This window comes from Coffea arabica, chromosome 5c (genome assembly GCF_036785885.1).
Source record: "Coffea arabica cultivar ET-39 chromosome 5c, Coffea Arabica ET-39 HiFi, whole genome shotgun sequence".
Classification (NCBI taxonomy): domain Eukaryota; kingdom Viridiplantae; phylum Streptophyta; class Magnoliopsida; order Gentianales; family Rubiaceae; genus Coffea; species Coffea arabica.
In genome coordinates, this window is record NC_092319.1 from 39,000,057 (window position 1) to 39,020,736 (window position 20,680).

Here is a 20,680-nt window from a genome sequence, read left to right on the forward strand (position 1 = left end):
AAATGCCCCCTGTATGCCAACCATTTGAATTCTTTCTCAATGACTGTTAAATTGGCCTTAGTTGTGGTATTTTCGTTCTATTCCCTGAAATAAATGTAAATTACAAAAAGTGAGTAGAATAGAATAATTAATCCACATCAAGTCAGGTAAAAGGAAAAATAAATGATAAAATTGCAACCTATTAGCCTGGCCGCACAAGGGACAGGAGGCATCAGCTTTTCTTTATGCTGTTTCTAGCCGAAAAGAGAGGAGGCAATTCCTTCAATTTTGGGGTGGAATCAACGTGAAAAAGGATTTGCACTTTCCTAAGTCTTTGATTTTGTTTTGGTTTCTAAAAGACAATTAGGGAGAAACCAATGAGGCTAGCCGCCGTTGTTAACTATTGGCTTTTGGCTTTTTACTTTGCAAAAACACAATTGGAGAGAAAAAGGAGGCTCTCTCATATGTCATGGATTGGTGACAATTGTAAGTTTCGAATAGCTTGTTCTCCATCAATGGAGAACTAGCTTTTTAATTCTAGTCAAGGGGGCAACTGACGAATTGGTTCGGCAATTACTATGAGATCTAAATCGCTTTTAATTATTTCTTTCATTTATTGGTATTTATATGATTCCTGCTTTTAATTGTTATAGCTCTTGTGTATGATTGATTAGTGCGCAATAATTAATTATTCATATAGGCTATTTTACTAAATAGGGGTAATTGAATCCGTAATTGTTCGTTATCTCCATCCCAGTAGCAACTGACGTAATTGGTTTTATGTCAGGGAAACATACAATCTAATTTAAACAAACCCTCGTAGCGTGTTTGTTAGTTAGGATTGGGCCTTTCTAATTCTTAATGTAATCTAGAAATTAAATCCTACGGTCGTACCTAGGGTTATTTTTGGGTTAGAGAAATAGTTAACGGTCGTACCTGAACTACCGAGAAATTAAGGAAGGGTTGGTTGTTTATCGCGTGCATGACAACTATAACCAATCTATTAATAAATGTAGAATTATCTGTGAATCGATGATCAGTGCATGAACCATTTCTGAAGTGTACCATTGGCTAGAGTTTTCCCGATTATTTCTTCCAATTAATTATTTTGGACATTTAATTTATTTAGTTAGCAATTCATAAGCATTTAATCCTAAAACCCCCCCATACTTCGAACTCTAGAGGAAACGAATTATCCCCAATCCCTGTGGATTCGATCCTACTCACCGCTATATACAAAATCTGTATTTCTCTTAAGTAGATAATTATTATTACACAGGTTCGGCACCTATCAATTTTTGGCACCGCTGCCGGGGACTGGTGCCTGATTAATTTTTTTTTTTTGTTCATCTTGTTTTCATTTTTTTAATTTTTTTTAATTTTTTTAATATATAGTTTATGGCTGCTAACATTCTGTATTTTGATGATAGATTGGATTTTATTTCTAGAAGGGGTTATGAGACTCATACTTTTTCTAATGATCAATGGGCTGTTGCAAATTGTGGAACTTATTTTGCCTCAAATCATTCAACCGACATATGCCCCTGCATTTCAAGATGGTCTAAGTGCTCCAATAGATACTTTTGAAAATTTTTCACTTCAATATCAAACGTGGTATGACCCTTATTCAAATAGGTATGAGCGAGGATGGTGAGATGATTCCAATTTTAATTATGAACAAAGGCCAATAAATTTTCAACTAGAGTCTCAAGAACAGTCATCCATGTCAGGTATGTCTCTTGAAGAAATAGTTGAATTAATAGCTACTAACACATATCAAATTCAACAGGAGACACATCTACTTCAACAGGAGACAATGAATTTTTATTAGGAGACACAAGCGAGCATGCGTAACCTGGCAGATCAAATGGATCAATTGACATTTAGGATAACACAATTGACTTCTCGAATAAGTGAAGAATTGCCCTCAGCGACTATTATCGACCATGAAGAAGATGAGGGTATAATTATCTTGACAAGTGACATGAAACTGCAAGAGTTTCAAGAAGAAGAATCTAAAGATGCAGTTGAAAAGGGGATTGAAGTACAAGAAATGGAACCCCAATATCAAAGTGTTCAAGTGGACGAATTCAGTGAACAATCTCCAAATGCGGTGATATCTTCTCCATTTCTTCATCAATATTCTCCTGATTCTTATTTTTCAATTTTTGTTAGTGAGATTGAGTTTATTATACTAGACGATTTTGAGTTTCATAACAGGAATAAGTTAAGAGTCACGATGGCAAAATATCTCGAACCAGTAAGTGCTTGTAATGGAGGAGTGAGTGAAGACTTAAGATCATTACTTGTTTGTTTGGCGCCATCTACTAGTCCATGGAAGACCGTAGCTCGTGTGTTCAAGAATTACTCTATTTTCGAGGGCTATCAGGATTACATAGAAGATGAAACACTGAAACGAGCTACACGATTTTATCCTCCGTGAATAAATATGGTAATGTTTAGCCAAAGACATTAAAAAAAGGCGTTGTTTGGGAGGTAACCCAAGGCCTTTATTTTAGTTTTCTTATGTTTTCAGAGTTTTTGTTAAATGTTAGTTGCATTTAATGATTTGTTACTTTTGTGGCAGGAAACTGGCAGTTAGACGTGCCCACGCTAGGTGGTCACGCCTAAGGAAGGAAGTTTTAATTTGACGGACAGAAGACTACCCAACAGTTAGGCGTGCCCACGCCAGATGGTCATGCTTAAGGAAAGCAATTTTCGTCGGCGGTCAGAAGACTCTATAGTAATTAGACGTGTCTACACCTGGTGGTCACGCTTAAGGAACTCAATTTTAAAAACTTGGTTAGAAGACTCTCTAGTAGTTAGGCGTGACCACGCCAAGTGGTCACGCTTAAGGATCTTAATTTCCGTGGGGTGGTCAGAAGATTCAAGGGCAGTTAGGCGTGCCCACGTTTAACGCAATGGTTTAAAAAAAAATTCCTTTCTTTTCTTTTTCTTTCTTTCTTTCTCTCTTTTCTTCTTCTCTCCCTTTCCTTTTTATTCCTTTCTTTTTTTTTTCCAGCTGCAAGACCGCAACCAAAGGACTTAAAATTCCACTGCCACCGTTGCACTGTTCAATGTGGATCGTCAGTTCCTGATTATCATTGCTCATCGCGCATAATTCTTCCTCATTTATCGTAAGCCACCTGACATCCTTAGCTGCCGATCATAGCCTTCATCGTCATCAGTTTTGCCATTGAGCTCTACATGTCTTTTGCTTCTCACCTAGAGCTGTGTCACAACCCCCCTTTGATGATCAGGAAAGTTTCGTTGTCCTTTTTTGTTTTGAATTTTATTCTTTATTGCTTACATTAGGGACAATGTAAGATTTAGGTATGGGGGGGTAGTATATTGGTATTTTATTGAAAAGGTGCAAGTGTAGGTATTTTTGTTGAAATTTTTTGTTTGACTTAGTCGAATTTTATCCAATTTTTGCCTATCTTTGTGCATATTTGTGATTGTTCCTATTTAACGATGGTTAGATGTCTCAAATTTTTCTATTGCTAAAATTTTACACTCTAAGGTGTTAAATATGACATGGTTGAGTTTAAGGGTATCTTTTTGGTGAATATTTGAGATTTTGTGACTTTTGCACTTTTTGGTTAACTTCTCTAAGTATTGTAAATATTTGTCTAGCATTTTTTTATGCAAATTGGTTCAACTATTAATCTTAGTTCTCCATGTTTAGGAAATGAAGTGGGTTTGTGTGGTATTTAATTTTATTTTTGTTGCTTATTTATGAATAATATTAGGTTATACTCTGCTAGTATCGTTGCCTAGTAACCAGGAGTCTTCACCACAAGTGTCGACTTTCGTGTCAAAAAGCGACGATAGCTATGAGGATGTGGTTTTTAAATGATGATGGCTGAGTAACCGGGCTCCTTCATTTGGCTAATATCGGAGTTCGCGTCAAAACGCTTGAATGGCTAAAAACTAAGCATTCCCCCTGAAAAAAAAAATCAATCAAGTGTGGGGATAATTTAGAAAAAAATGTGTTAATAGTGAAAAATGTAAAAATGTGAAAATGTGAATGAATTGCTAGTCTGCTGATCCATGAATTTTAATGTTGCGATTTTGCTTAATAGTCGAACCATTTGCTTATGGATGCTGGTTAAATATTTTATATTCTTAGATTAGTTAGTCATAAATTGAAAGAGTCCTTGATCTTGAAAGCTAATTTGAGAGATATTTCTTGCAAATTGTCACTAATACTTGACATGTGTTTTAATTGTATCTTGGCAATAGAAGATTTGAATAATACCATTGTTTGAATTTGATTACTTGATTTGTGTTCTCATACTTGAGGACAAGCATGGTTTAGGTGTGGGGGAAATTGATAGATCATAATTTGTTGTTAAATTAATAATTATTTTTCCTTTGATTTTAGCCAAATATTATTTTAATTGATAGATTCTACTTATATTTGGTTAATGGTGCCAATTGTAGGAAGGTGGAGCAAAAAGAGATAAAAAGATGTGATTTTTCAAGAGTTTCCCAATTCAAAATGGAGTCTACGTAGATCATTGGTGGAAGATTAGGAGGAAGTTTATTTGGTTTCAAAAAACTAAAAATTAGGAAAATGATAGGATGGCCAGCCCGTGTGATTAATACTCGAAGGAGTCAGCAGCGTGAGTGACTCTTTGGTGGGCCTGGCCGCACAAGGGACAGGAGGCATCAGCTTTTCTTTATGCTGTTTCTAGCCGAAAAGAGAGGAGGCAATTCCTTCAATTTTGGGGTGGAATCAACGTGAAAAAGGATTTGCACTTTCCTAAGTCTTTGATTTTGTTTTGGTTTCTAAAAGACAATTAGGGAGAAACCAATGAGGCTAGCCGCCGTTGTTAACTATTGGCTTTTGGCTTTTTACTTTGGAAAAACACAATTGGAGAGAAAAAGGAGGCTCTCTCATATGTCATGGATTGGTGACAATTGTAAGTTTCGAATAGCTTGTTCTCCATCAATGGAGAACTAGCTTTTTAATTCTAGTCAAGGGGGTAACTGACGAATTGGTTCGGCAATTACTATGAGATCTAAATCGCTTTTAATTATTTCTTTCATTTATTGGTATTTATATGATTCCTGCTTTTAATTGTTATAGCTCTTGTGTATGATTGATTAGTGCGCAATAATTAATTATTCATATAGGCTATTTTACTAAATAGGGGTAATTGAATCCGTAATTGTTCGTTATCTCCATCCCAGTAGCAACTGGCGTAATTGGTTTTATGTCAGGGAAACATACAATCTAATTTAAACAAACCCTCGTAGCGTGTTTGTTAGTTAGGATTGGGCCTTTCTAATTCTTAATGTAATCTAGAAATTAAATCCTACGGTCGTACCTAGGGTTATTTTTGGGTTAGAGAAATAGTTAACGGTCGTACCTGAACTACCGAGAAATTAAGGAAGGGTTGGTTGTTTATCGCGTGCATGACAACTATAACCAATCTATTAATAAATGTAGAATTATCTGTGAATCGATGATCAGTGCATGAACCATTTCTGAAGTGTACCATTGGCTAGAGTTTTCCCGATTATTTCTTCCAATTAATTATTTTGGACATTTAATTTATTTAGTTAGCAATTCATAAGCATTTAATCCTAAAACCCCCCCATACTTCGAACTCTAGAGGAAACGAATTATCCCCAATCCCTGTGGATTCGATCCTACTCACCGCTATATACAAAATCTGTATTTCTCTTGAGTAGGTAATTATTATTGCATAGGTTCGGCACCTGTCAAGACCACAAAGCAATGAAGGCTTTCAGATAAATTATTAGTATAGGCAGTGTTGCCTCAACAAGAAAAACAGGTAAGAAAGGTGATGAATGTTGAGATTCTGAAGGCAAGCTTCAAATGTCCAAATGTCTGAATGATACGTCTAACTGGCTATGAATGCAGACCATACATAAGTTAATAACAATAAGGCTCAAAAAAATACCAATAAAGAGAAAAAGAATGTTCCATGCCCCCTGTCCCTCCCAATATCAAACGTGTTATCTTGTTTTTTTTTTCTCTTTATCCATTACTATTACTATTACTATCACTATATTAAAAGTATGACGAGATTTGGCATTATGAGTTGTAAGCACTTTTTTAATCTTAATTTATGCTGTTTCCATATTACCCCAAGTTATTGTATTTTAATTGTGGTAATAATTAAAATATGAATCATTCCAAATGAATATATCTCAATAATAATGGTAATTAAAATGAAAAACTCCCTATTAAAACTATTTAGCGACCCTTACATTTCATCTCCAATTTTTATGTGCATCAAAGTTTCTTATTCGAAACATTTTCTTACTGAAAATAGTTTGACCAATTTCATTAACCACAATTTTAAGATTGTAAAAAAATATTAGTATAAAAAAGTAGACGCTCTTAGAACAAAAGAGAATAAGAAAAGAGTCTATATTCATTTGGAGAATCTTGATATGAATATCATGAGACAAGTACATAATTATGTGCCGTCTATCAGTATAAAGAAATACTAAAAGAAAAGCAAAAATAAAAGAATCCAACTATTTCTATCAATTGAAACTAAATAGCCATTTTAAGATAGTTAAGCTGTATAAATCATTTTGTTCTTGTCAACCACAATAACACTTAGAAAAAAGTCATTAATCCAAATTCAACAATGCACCTCATATTATTCAATTCAAATTCACGAAATTTTTTTGAAAAGTTCAACTGGAAAGATATAATGTAAAATGTTCAAGCGAAGTTGGATATGAGCACGATTCATATATTTTATTCTTAAATAATTAATTCATTCTAACTATACATTCTAACTATACAATTGCATTTCATTTGTCTTAGCAAGGGAAAATAATATTTAAAATATTGATACAAATTTTTTTATTTCTTAAAATTTGTTGATTTCATCAGAAACTTTACTTTGGGGTTTATTTTTTAGTAAGAAAAGGCACGTCTAGACTCTGGTTCGTAAACGAGCTTTCCAAAAAGGTAAAGAAAAGGGTGAGCGTGGTGAAAATAATTAGAATGACAAAATCTAACTAATCAATTTATTTATTCTAATACCCCTTTAGAAATTGATTTTACGATTTAAGTCTTTATTTTACTAATAATTATGAATTCTATTTACTAGGCTCACACTTGACATGTATGCATATATTTCCTATTTAGCAATATTTTTTGTACAATATTAAAAAAATAATATTATGATTTTATGGTAAAAATATTGCGAGCATACAACATCTTTGGTGAAAAATAACCGAATTAGGAATTATTTATCAAAGCTAAATCCATAATTTACCAAAAAGATCATCATAAATTAAAAAAGAAAACTAAAAATAAATTCAAAAATAATTGATCAAAGAGTTCATATTTAGATGGTCTTTGAAATAATAATTGGTTAACGAAAATATGACATGTTTTATTATCATGTAAACAATCAAATTTCACAAAAAAAAAAAATATAAGACATGTTATATTTGGGTTAATATAATCACGTGCAAAGTACGTGAACTTTTACTAGTTTATTAAATGGATTGTTGATTGAATTCTTGGTGTTAATCTCAAAATTAAATTAAAGTCCTACTTCATTGACATAAGCAATTATATATAACGTGCAAGATTAATCAAAATAATTTGGCAGTATGGTGTGATTGACCCGGTTGCGAAATTAGTGCTGCTAGATGTATTAAAAGATTATTAAGAGCGTAATTAATGCTGTATTATTCAAACATTTGGACTAATGACTAAGGGTCTTGCAATGGAGTCGTTTTCTATATATATTTTTTAAATAATCCAAGAAATGTCCATTGACTATTTGCCCTTTCTTTTCTATATACTAGCAATCTGTGACCAGAGAAAGAGAAGAGCACTCGATTGTGAGGTTTTGCAGTTCTTATCTCCTTTCACATTTGAGCGTTGTCTCATCATCTCTAAATTGAGATCTCTGCTGGTTCTCTTATTAATCTTTGATTAGATGGCCTCCAGCACTAAAGTATCACTTGCATTTCTTCTGCTTTGGATTGGATGGTTTCCGTCCAATTTTTAATTTAATTAAAATCACATGGAGTTATGATATAGGTTTTTAAATCAGAAAAAATTAAATTAAATATTTAGCAAACCACAAGAAATTTTTGATATTTTACCCTTTTAATTTTGATTGAGATATGTGATTCCTCTGTTTTCTAGTGCATGAGCTGTGTGAAAATTGAAAGTTTAACAAACGCCAAACCATGACAAAACGTTTTTGCAATTGACTAAATTGTAAACAGCCCCAAACTTTTTGATTGGTTAGACAGCCGCAGGAATGCTGAATCGTGTATTTATCAAAATATGATTACAAGTAACCCATAATAATATTATCAATACATAACACTCCAGTACAATTAACAACCACCAAAATTATCAGAAGAAATACTAATAATTAATTCCAAGGTAATATGATCTAATCTTAAATAGGGGTACCTACTTCCTACTAGTTATCATAAAAGGGTCATAAACTGAAATTATAAAAATGAAACTTATAGTCCAAAGCATTAAAACTTCTATTTATTGGAAAACACCATACCTGAAATCGAATTGTACTCATATAGTTTTTACAAATTATTGTGTTTGGATAGCACATTTTTTCATAAATACTATTTTATATGTATCACAATTATAATTCCCAATTAACTTGTTGTGCAGTGGGGTCGTTCTGATGACATGATTGCTAAGAGCGTAGTCAATGCTGTACCATTCCAACAGTTGGACTAATGGATAACGCAGTGCAGTGGGGTCTTTTTTTTTCTTTCAATCATCCAAGAAGAATCCAATGACTATTTGTCATTTACTTTCTGGACACTAGCAATCAACGTACAGAAAAGAGGAGAGCACTTGTTTTTGAGGTTTTGCAGATCTTCTCGTCTCCTTTCATATTTGAGAACTGTTTTATCTCTTAAATTGAGATCGATACATTCTGGTTCCCTTGTTGATCTTCCTTTTATTAGATGGCCTCCACTAGTATCACTTGTATTTCTTCCACCTTGGATGATCTGCAAGCGCTGGAGAACGGTTATCCAGAATTTCCAAATTGGCCGCAGAAGTACCTGAGACGCAAGCTAAGACATCTGAGAACATTTCTTCTGTGTGCGAGAAAATACAGCAACGATGATGTGCAATTACCATTTGACAACAAAAAGAACCAGGCAAATAATCATCATGCAAGCCTAGAAGCTCTGGCAGTTCGGATTGGCGAAGCCATTCCCAAGTGGGCAAAGGAGATCCAATCTTCTTATCAGCCTTGGAAAGTGGTCCATCATTTAGAAAAAGACTTGGGATCCTTCGAACAAGAAATTTGCGAATGGTACGTCGTTTTCTTGGGTTCCTCGTCACGGCAGTCCAGTAATTCGGTCGTTCGAAAAGATGACCTTATGGAATTCATGGATTCTCTTCTGGAGAATCTAGTGAATTTTCGTCCAAAGAGTCGGCTGGCACATCAAGTTCGACTAATTAAAGCCCTTGAAGAGAAGCTGGCGTTCATGAAAAACTTCATCCGTTTTCTCACACTGCATGACGTTGAAAACACAGAATTGGGACCCTTGTTGGTTCACACTGAAGCTGTGGCTATCAATGCAGCAGGCCTCTCTTATAAGTTCCAGTTTAAGAAGGGTTTCGGATCTCCCGAGGATATCAAGGAAAGCATTTCGGAACTGCCGCAGAAGATTTTTCCTGTTGAACCGCAAGTCCTTGAGACTTGTATGCAGGCCCTGATTGCTTCAAAATTATCAAGACAATCATACGGAGATACAGATGAGCACATATTGAGAGACTTCTACCATTCTCTCCTGTGTAATCTTTGGGAGATACTAAAGCATGGTACTTGTCCTGTGATTTTGCGTCAACTACAAATGTTTTACGAGGGGCTAGACTCCTTGAGAAACATTTTGAAGGAGAAGCCAAAGGAGTTCGATGAGAAAGTAAGAGATCCTACTCGAGTCGTGAAATGTTATGGAGGAGATTTTATTTCCCCACTCTCTCTGAATGCAATCAAAGACGCTATACAAGCCAAGGATATGGATATCGTGTGTTCTGAGTTATCCGAAATAATTAAGCTCATCGATGCAGTAATCACAGAGAAGTGTCCAGAATCATCATCATTCAATTTTCCTAAGACCAATGGACTGGGCTTTGTTGATTCCCTTCTAAAAAAGATGATGGATGTGACAAGTTCTGAGGCTGGCTCGATTGCTTTGATCGATCATCCAATTCAAAAAGTCCAGGAAGAACTTGTTTGTTTACGTTCTTTGCTGCGGAAAATTGTGGGCCTGCAAAATGAAGATGAGGAGGTCCAGGGAATTTGGAATCGTATTGTTGGGGTGGCATACAGGATAGAGTTTCTTATTGACTCCTTAATTACTGGAAATATCATAGATTCTTCTTCAATGTCCATTCATTCCATTTTAGCAGAAATGAACATCATTAAAGCTGCGGCCTTGAAGATTTGTGATAGCGAAAGACTTGGTGGAAAAGTTAAGGAAGTAACGAAGAGATTCAATCACATGCCACAAGAAGGAAGTAAGCCAATAGTCAATGATGTGGTGGTGGGATTCGAGGATGAGACAGCATCGATAATCAATGGACTCAGACATGGATCATGCCAAGTGAAAATTGTTTCCATTGTGGGTATGCCAGGACAAGGTAAGACAACTTTAGCCAGAAAAGTTTACAATAGTTCTTCAGTTACGTCCTATTTTCATAAGCGGGCTTGGTGTACTGTTTCTCAAGTATACCACAAGAGAAATCTGTTATTTGAAATTTTGACTTGCATTGAATCCAAGCTTCCTGAAGATGTTTTTAAGATGGGTGAAGAAGATCTGGCTCTTGAAGTCAAAAGACATTTGCTGAAAAATAGATATCTCATTGTTTTGGACGATGTATGGGACATTGATGCATGGAACGGATTGGAAGCCTCATTCCCTGATGATAGAAATGGAAGTAGAGTTATCTTGACAAGTCGGCTCCGTGGTGTTGCTCCGCAAGACAAACTCGACCATGAACCATATTCTCTTCGTCAACTCACTCCTAATGAGACCTGGGATTTGCTAAAATTGAAGTTATACCCTGGACAAGATTTGGCTCCTCCAGAACTATGCGAAATTCGACAACAAGTCGTGGAAATGTGTCAAGGACTACCTCTTACGGTTGTCATTCTTGCCGGAATTCTCTCAAGGATGGACCGATATGGTTGGAAAGAAGCTGTGGAAGGTTTAAGTTCAAGGAATGTTTCTAGTACAGAACAATGTACCGCTACATTGGAGCTGAGTTACAAACATTTACCTGATACTTTGAAGGCATGTTTTCTTTATTTTGGAGCCTTTCCAGAAGACCGTGAACACAATACCAAGAGGTTGATTTCTCTATGGGTCGCTGAAGGTTTTGTTCAAAAAACTCATCTCAAGAGATCAGAGGATGTGGGAAATGATTACCTGATGGAACTTATTAGCAGAAGCTTGGTCATAGTTTCGAAACCAAGATCCATTGATGGGGTCAAAGCTTGTCGCATTCACGATTTGTTATATGAGTTTTGTGTGACAAAAGCCAAAGAAGAAAAGCTTTTGCAGCAGGTACGTAGGTATGATGACTTCTCTGCTTTCACTGTGCCATGCTACCCACGCCGCTTATGCATTATTGATTCTAAGCTCGAGCACTTTGACAACTTGAGGTTATTTTCTCCTGCCATACGCAGTCTATTATTATTCAGTCACGATGAAGACAGTATTAGTTTTGACCTCCGATTCATTTTTCACATCATCAAACTTGTTAGAGTGTTAGATTTGAGCCAAATTGGACTCGACCCCTTTCCTAGAGAGGTAGAACTGCTTGTTCACTTGCGCTACTTGGCGATTCTAGGTCGAGGTAAAATCAGTCTCCCATCATCAGTATGCAATCTCCCGAACTTGGAAACTTTGATTTGGCGAAATTCTTCAACTCATCGTTCAGTTTCACTACCAGATACCATATGGAACCTGAAGAAACTAAGGCATTTACAGCTAATTGATGAGGTCGATAAGCATTATTGTTTTTTTTTCCCTAGACACAATCTTGACAACTCGTCACAGTTGCGTGACTTAGATTTCTTGTCCTGTTTGTCTCTCGATCCTGAGGAAAACATCAGCAAGCTGTTGAGAAAGTTTCCAAATATCCGCAAGCTGAGATGCTCTGTCAATCTGAAGCCAGATGTTCAATATCATGTAGTAATGGATTGTCTAAGTCAGTTGGAATCACTCAGTCTGAGTTGCGTTATTTATGGAGGTGACCGATATCAGTTAGATTTCCAATTTCCTTTGACTATTAAAAAATTGACCCTATCTTATTTTCGCATGCCATGGAGCAAAATGGCAGCAATTGGAAATCTACCCAATCTTGAGGTGCTCAAATTACTCAAACAAGCCTTTGAGGGGGAAATATGGGAAATGGAAGTAGAGAAGTTCCCTAAAGTTTGTTTCTTGAAATTAGCTTCCTTGAACATTGCGAAGTGGACAGCCTCCTCCGAGTACGACGAGCAGGACTATTTTCCTGGTCTCCAGAAGTTAGTATTGGATCGCTGTGGAGCATTGCAGGAGATCCCTTCTTGTTTGAGAAATAGTTCTGCCCTTGAAATAATTGAGGTGTCAAAATGTCCCAACTGTACCAGTTCATTAGAAGAAATTCAGGAAGAGCAAAGAAGCAACGGAAATACCGATCTGAAGATCCTTATCTCATAATGGACGATTGATCTCCTCAAGTAAGTTTTGTAAGTCCTTTACTTGTGTACTGCTACGGGTTATGTGTATCTGTTTAGCATCAAGATCAAGTTGTTCTTTTTCTTAATTAGTTCTGGAAAGCTGCAAGTTTTTGGAGGAGATCCCTTCTTGTTAGGAAAATCTATCAACTCTTGAAATACTTGAGGTGTCTAAATGTCCCAACCGTACCAGTTCATTGGAGGAAATTCAGGAAGAGCAATTAAGCAGGGGAAATACACTGATCTGAAGATCCTTATTTCATGATGGATGATTGATCTTTTCAAGTGTGTTTGGTTTGGTTGGGAAGCCACTTCATTCTACTTTTCTTTATTAACCCTTTACATCTGCACACATACTGGTTATGTTGTGTCTTGTTTTCTTTGCAAATTTCTTGTTATTCCTGTGGCCGAATCTTGTACTGGGACATATACGTACCCCAAATACTCTCTGGAAAGCAATTTTTCAATACTAGTACTCTGCTTCCACAACTGAGTTTGCAAATTTTCTAAGAACTTATTTGTCTTTATTGGTTTGAACTTTGAATTACAATAATATACTATTGGTAGTTAACGAAATAACTTTTGATACCAAGATTGATTGTTGTACAAAATGAAGGAAGAAACCCAACATTTAAAAAAAAAAAAAAACCCTTCTATCCATCCCTGACATTAAAGAGAAACCAAGTTAAGAGAGTTAATTAATTGTGCTAACTTCACTTGAGCTGTGACAGCCCCACCTTCCCCTAAGACATACCAAAGGGGTTAGCGGACTGTCTGCCCAACTCTCGCCAGGACTAACGAGGCAGTTAAATGCCATCTAAAACGTTCCGAAAAATAAAAGTGCGCTTAAACGATGCAAAAATCACAAAATAAAAAAAACGGAATCCGAAGCCGAACGTGAACAGTGACGGCCACGTCACCAATCCGGCCGGAGTCTGTACAACATTTATCCCAACATCAACAAACCACATGAACCATGAAACCAAACATGTACAAGCCAAAAACACATGAACATGTCCAAACACTTTTATATATATACATGTTTGCACATCTACAACTTAAAGGAACTTGTTTGATCAAAATACATTTGAGGTTTATACCCCATCGAGGAGCTATACAGAAGAATATGTAAACTAGCTCAACTCGGCCTCAAAATACAGTCTTCAAAAGTTATTCATTCCCTGTAAGGAAAACAAATATAACAAAGTGAGTTTTCGCCCAATGAGGTACCATTACCCACGTAATAAAGTTCAAATAAGCACAAAGCCACTTAATCCAAATGCATTCCATAGGTGAAGCGACTAACACCGTATAATAGTAAAATTATTAAAAGGATACAGACGGCTTTCAAGAGCCCTTTTCCTTGCTTGCCGTTCTTGATCTCGCCCCGTTGACCCTCTGTCAATGTTTAAGGAATAACAATTACCGTAGACTCCACTTTCTCCAATTTCCATCCACCTTTCATACCCCTACCGGGCCCGAACTCCAACCAGTTCAGTAATGGTAATACTCGAGTATACCGGAACCAAGAGTCTCATACTCAATGATTCCTTATAACAGTCCCCTTGGTTTATCAATTTCCTCGACCAAACCCTAACTGACTCGATTCAATTGACCATCAATAGGGTTGAGCTCAGATTCAACAGTATAAGTCGTTGGAAACACGTCCAAATGACACAGTTCAAGTATAATCAAGTCACTTCAAGCAATACAGTAAACAATCAATTAAACCCTAGAGTACGAGAGTGGTAAAGTACACCCTCGTTTCACCAGTATCATCAGTAAATACAAACATTCCAATCATAAATCTCAAGTATAACAAGCCAAGAAGTATCAATAATGTGAGTAGTACACTCACCACTCAAGCAAAGGAAGTTATCACAAATTTCCGCCCGACAAATGCCTTGCGTCACCGACAAGCCCTAAAACATTCAAATAAACACAATAAGACTCGAATACGAGTCATAAACCAAACCCGCATACTACTAAAGTAAGGCCAATTAGAACATATAAGTGCAAAATCAACCTAGGACATGTGCGGAAATGAAATTTAGGTTGGAAACCAAGAGACAGTTTTGACGTTACTCTCCAACAACTTCACTACCACTCAACTAAGGGTTTTTATGGAGAGATTGGAAGTTTAATCGGTTGGATTACAACTTGAGCAAGATTTGAGGTGAAGAAAGTTGAAGAGTTTTTTCCTTTTCTCCCTAGCAAGGTTCGGCCAAGAGGAGCTTACAAGATGATGAATTTTGGTCAATTTTTTTTTTTGATTTATTGGTAAAGTTGGTCCAAAGGTCAAAGTCCAACCCAATCACAAAGTGACACTTGTCACTCTCATTAATGCATGGTTATCCTTTTGTTTCTCCAACTCTCATCCATTTGGTAACCTCTAATTCTCTCTTAACACCTGAGAAATTAAACCCGATATACACAACTTAACCTAATTGATCAAATTTTATCGAACTTACCGCACTAGTGGGTCCCACATCCGGTATACACTCTTAAAACCTCATGAACTAACTTATACTAGAAAAATAATTTAAAAACCCTATTTACTCATAAAAATCATTTAGAAAATGAGAAAATTTACGGGGTCTCACATGAGCCATAGCCCTTAAATGTCTCTTTATTGCTTTAGAAAGATTATGAAACTTTTTGTAAAGATGTTTATCAAACGTTTTAAATTGTTCTAAAATTATATCTTAAAAATTAGTATATAATTTTGAAAATACAAAAGGCCTCCCAAAATAGGTAACATCCAGGGTAAATGTAGAGGGCAAGGTATAAGTGGAACATTTTTTAAGAGATTTTAGCATAATTTTTAGGGCCACCCCACCTTATATAGTTTCACGGGAAATGATGGCACCAAAGATGGACCTGGAGCTGGAAGGGATCCTCCAAGTCCAGATACTCTTATCCAAAGATTTAGATAATTCTCCTGTTCATCCTTAATATTCTAAAAAATTTTAAAAAGCCCTTTAAATTTGAATATTTTGGAGCCGCAACTATATATTCTAGTTTGCCAAAATCTACTCATAGTATCTCTACCTTTGTGAGGACCCGCAAATTTCCTACATTTTTTTCCCAAAAATGCTTTTTATTTGAAAATTATTATTTATCAAAGCCCCTACCTTATTATTTCACACTAAGAGTAAGTAAACCTAGAAAAAAATAAGGTTTTACGCTTTGGTTTCACGTTTTGAGCAAAATTAGGGTTTTTCGATTTTTTCCGCCGGATGAATTTTCGGTACTGGCTAAGGATCAATTTGATGAGTAAAAGTGACTTTTAAGTGAGAAATAAGATGTGACTAGTGGCAATGGTATAAGGTTAGTGAATGAGAAGTAAAAACCCTAGTACGTGAGTTTTAAGAAAAACGGCGCGAACCGGCGGGTCCCACGCATTACCGATTGAACGCACCGCTTGACCACCATTTTTCTTACCCAACAAGTTGTTGACTTTTGCACATAATATCTTCTCTCTTGGCAGCATGTTGACCGAAAATTGGTGGCTAAGAAAGGCAAGAAAGAAAGAGAAAAAGAAAGGGTGGTGGTGGTGACACTTGTCACCACCTCATGGCTTCTTACCCAAGACAAACTCCATCCATTTAACTCCAATACTTAGCATTTTCTCTTCATTTTCTGCTGCTAAGAGCCGAGAGAGAGAGAGAGAGTAAGAACAAGAGAGGAAAAACAAAACTCTTCTCCATTTCTTCTTCAATCCACCAACAAAGTGCGAAATCAAACAAAGTAAACCGATTAAACCTACTCTTGAGTGATTATCTAGTGATTGGTGGTGAAAATTTGGGAAGAGAAAGCTTGGGGCTACTTGGAGAACTCAAATCAAGGTAAGAGGATGATATCTCTCTAACTTTCTCTTTCAATCATGGTTAAAGTGAGCTTAGTAGCTTGATTGGTGGTGGATTCATGGATGCTAGCATGTGTAGAAGTTTTTCCCCAATTTATTTGATGAACTAGGGTTTCTGATTTTCTGCTCAATGTGATGTATGATGTGTAAATGTTGCAATTAAGGTTATATAAGGTTGTTTAGTGGTGATTAGAACCAGAAATTTGAGGAAATTACACTTAGAGCTAAAAATTCCAGATTTCTGGAAAATTACCCAAGCATTCTGTCCGAAATTGTATCTGTATGTTAGAGGCCGAATTGGCCTTTGCTCAAAGAAGGAAAGTTGTAGAGAATGGTGTTTTATAGGTGCCTACAAAATTTCAGCTCAATCGGAGCAACGCAGAACGTGAAAAGTCCAAAATACCCCTACTGTTTTAAGAATTTCCCAGCAGTCCGTTTCTTCAGTTCAGTCCAGTTATCACGATTTTTGACCAGGATCCATTCTGATTTAGCTCTGGGCCAAAACATAAAAGTTGTAGAGTTCTGAAGTAGCTTTAAAATGCCTCAAAGAAAACCTGATTCGGACTTTTGTACATTGAGTTATATCCATTACAGTGTTCTGCGTTTAAACAGCCGGTGAATTGGTTTCTGGTTTAGTAATCTGAGATTTTGACTAAGTTACATTAGGAAATGGACTAAGTGACCTTCATGAATGTTGTAGCTTTGTGTCTTAGCTTCGAAACGGCATAGGTTTCGCCTTAATCCGATAAGCGTAGCCTCGGACAAGTTATTTCCGCTTTTATACGTCAAATCTGTCTTGTGCCACATTGAATTTCTGCACTTGTACTTGATGCAATTCTTGTTGTTATGATATTATGAGCCTAGGGAACGGCTCTTGGATTGAATTGTTTTTATGTGTGATGTTGGGTTGTTGTTGAAGAAAAATAATGAAGCCTAAATGGCTGGAAATTAGGTAAACACAAAGGGCATGCTGCCCGAATTTTTACTCGAAGTCTAGAAAACTATCTTTGCGACTTGAGTGAAGGTTAAGTGATTATCACCTGAACTATCGAGGACCTTTGCCACTTGTTTATCAAGGGTTATACGTTAGGACTTGGCCGAACTTGTACCCTTAGGAAAACGGTTTGAATCACTACGAAACCGTTTTACTTGCACTTTTGACTCAAGGGTCATCTTCAAGCAAAAATGTTATCAAATTTTTCAGTTTGAAGAGCGAGCAATTATTTCACGACTCTTTCCAAGTGAACTTCAATTTCTTGATTCTTATTGAACGAAACGCTTAAGTTTCGAACCTTAGTTGATTTTCAAAGTTCTCAAGTTAAGTTTTATCGCAGATTTGGACTCCCAACTCGGAGTACCACCCAGACACGAGCACTAGAAGCACTATTTTGGTGAGTGCTTCCAAATATCCAATTGTACTTGATATGTGTGCTTCTTACTTGACTGGCGTGATTACATGACAATGAATGAAAGGGCAAGGGTGTACTTTATCGCACTTGCCCTAATATGACCTGTTCTTGCTATTGATCATACTTGACTTGTTGTACATGTACTTGAATTATATCTTGCCTGGAATTCCAGAAACACTGTGGCTAGTTAATCGAGTCGAGCCGGCAAGGGCCTGGTCGATTAGATAACAAACCCTAGGTCACTTGTAATGTCGAGTGGAGTGTTATCTCCTCGACTAACGGTATACTCGAGTATTACCACCCATGTTTTGTATGGCGTGCGGGCCCGGAATAGGGGGTTGATCGGTGGACGGAAATTGGCGTGTAGTGGAGTTTATTTGGACTTGATATTACTTGAAAGTTGACGGAGTGTCAACTACCACTTGACCAAGCTGGAATGGAGCTGGAAATGAGTACTGTATCCTTATATGTGAATGTGAATCTGACTACTTGGCTAGCTGAAGTGCTATTTCCCTGATTTGACTTGTTTGCTCGCTATTTCCCTATTATTTTGCTATAACTTGGTTGTTAACCAATTTGATATTTGGGAACTTCACTGAGCTTTGGCTCACCCCGTTAGTTTGTTTTCCTTACAGGGGTACGAGTGACGCAAGAGACTTGTAAAAGACTAGTATAGCCTTTTGTTTTGACTTTTGACTTTTGGTCTTGTACTCGCGCTTTTCCTCGAACGGAACATGTTGTACTTGGATTGTATACGATTTGAACTAGTTTGGGGTATTAAGACTTTGAAACTCGATTCTTATCAATGTAAATTATAAGTTTGAATTGTGAATATTATTTATGGTTCATGGATGTGTGTATATGATTCGTTTGAGATAGTGAGTGAGTCCTGGCGAGAGCTGGGCAGGCGGTCCGCCGAACCCTTTGGTACGCCTTAGGGAGAGGTGGGGTCGTCACAGGTGGTATCAGAGCTTAGGCTTGAATTGATCTGGATAGATTGAGTGCTTGACTTGATAGGCTAGGGTGTTATTATCGAGCTTAACCTTAGTCTTGTTTTGTGCTTGATGTGTACTTACCCTTGCAATGTTATTTGCAAACCTAGGTGATGGCAGACACTGACTCTTCTGGGGGTGTTGGACCGTCCCAGCCCGCACCTACTGACATACCGACGGAGGTACCTATTGATGTGCCTGAGGTGCCTACTGACGTACCTACTGACGTACCTACTGACGCTCCCGTGGTCGAGCCATATCTAGCGGGCCCTGTATGCCGTGTGATCACATACCAGGAGGTTCCCGGCGGGCCAGTGCAGCGGTGGTCCCCAGCGCGCAAGATCCGGCGCTGTGATTGCTGGAGGACCTACTCCTATCCAGACCGAGTAGTGCTCGCCGTGGATGACGAGCGGAGACGATTGGGTAGCACCAATCGTAGGTGCTTTGCGGAGATAGAGCGTCTCCAGGCCACTCTCCGAGATCAGGGAGCTCGGATACGCGAGTTGGAGGCCGCAGTTCTGGCAGAGCAGCAGCAGTCAGATGCTTACCGTGACCAGGCTCATGCGACGACTGGACGCCTGATGCGAGTCGTTGGGGATATACGAGACCGGACCGACCGCATCCTGACCGAGTGCGAGGCACTTGTAGAGGATGTGATACAGGACTTGGCCGAGGAAGGCCAAGCGCCTGTAGTTCCTGAGGTCCCTGGTACTCCTGAGGAGGATCCGGATGAGGATCCTGAGGAGGACCCAGGGGAGGAGCCGAGCGCGTCCTCAGAGTCGGTTGGGTCGGCGTCTAGCCAGACCACTTGTTAGGATCGGGGTTTTAGGAGTTTTTGTGGGATAGCTAGGAACATAGTGGGATGACACGTCTTCTTTTGTTTTTGTTTTAGACGTGTCTTGGTGGATGTAAATATCTTTTGTTCTATGTTCCTTGGCTGTCATAGCCTCTGACTACGTGACTTGTTGGCCTGTATATATGGCTTGGTTGTTATATGTATAAAGTGCTTGTTTATTACATGCTCGATTGCCTCTATTTATTCTGTTGCAACGTGTTATACGACCCGTACCTTATTTTGTTTATATGCGTATAGTTGGTTGACTCTCAAACATGGAAGATAAAAGGAGTCGGACCAAGAAAACTAACCGAGAACGCGGTTCTAGGCGAGGCCGTGAAGGTGAACAAGTACAGGAACCGGTGCCTGAACCGAGAGAGGAGAGGGAGGCAACGGTTGAGCAGCAACCTGAACCCCAGACTGCCGGGGGAGATCAGGTGGCCACTGCCATCCAACAGATGACCAATATTTTGACTCGGTTAGTGGAGCAACAGGGTCAAGGTTCTGTAAATCAACCTATAGACCCTGATTCAGGGCAAGATAGAGCCTTGGAGAGATTCCAGAAATTCTCTCCACCCAAATTCTTAGGAGGACCAGACCCGTATGAGGCTGAGAAATGGCTGGAGGCCATGATAAATATCTTTGCTGCCCTAAACTATACTGAGGAGAGACAAGTTCAATTTGCTGTATTCCAGTTTGAGGGGCCAGCTAGGGCTTGGTGGAATGTGGTAAGGGCCAAATGGGAGAGAGAAGGAACTGTATGGACTTGGTTAAACTTTGTGCGGGATTTCAACGAAAAATACCTTCCACCCATCGTCCAGGAGAAGAGAGAGGACGAATTCATTAAACTCCGTCAGGGGCTG

At 37.8% G+C, this 20,680-nt stretch overlaps 1 protein-coding gene across 1 annotated transcript; it reads left to right on the forward strand.

The window, feature by feature from the left end:
- Window positions 1–8,768: 8,768 nt before the first annotated feature.
- Window positions 8,769–13,202, forward strand: LOC113689411 (putative late blight resistance protein homolog R1A-3). The gene is made up of 2 exons (XM_027207185.2): window positions 8,769–12,716; window positions 12,807–13,202. Exon 1 carries the CDS (start codon window positions 8,941–8,943, stop codon window positions 12,694–12,696), a length of 3,756 nt encoding a protein of 1,251 aa, XP_027062986.2. The 5' UTR covers window positions 8,769–8,940; the 3' UTR covers window positions 12,697–12,716; window positions 12,807–13,202.
- Window positions 13,203–20,680: the final 7,478 nt, after the last annotated feature.

Bases quoted from the DNA above. Each gene is read 5' to 3' on its own strand.
- LOC113689411 (XM_027207185.2), top strand. From the start codon at position 8,941: ATGGCCTCCACTAGTATCACTTGTATTTCTTCCACCTTGGATGATCTG.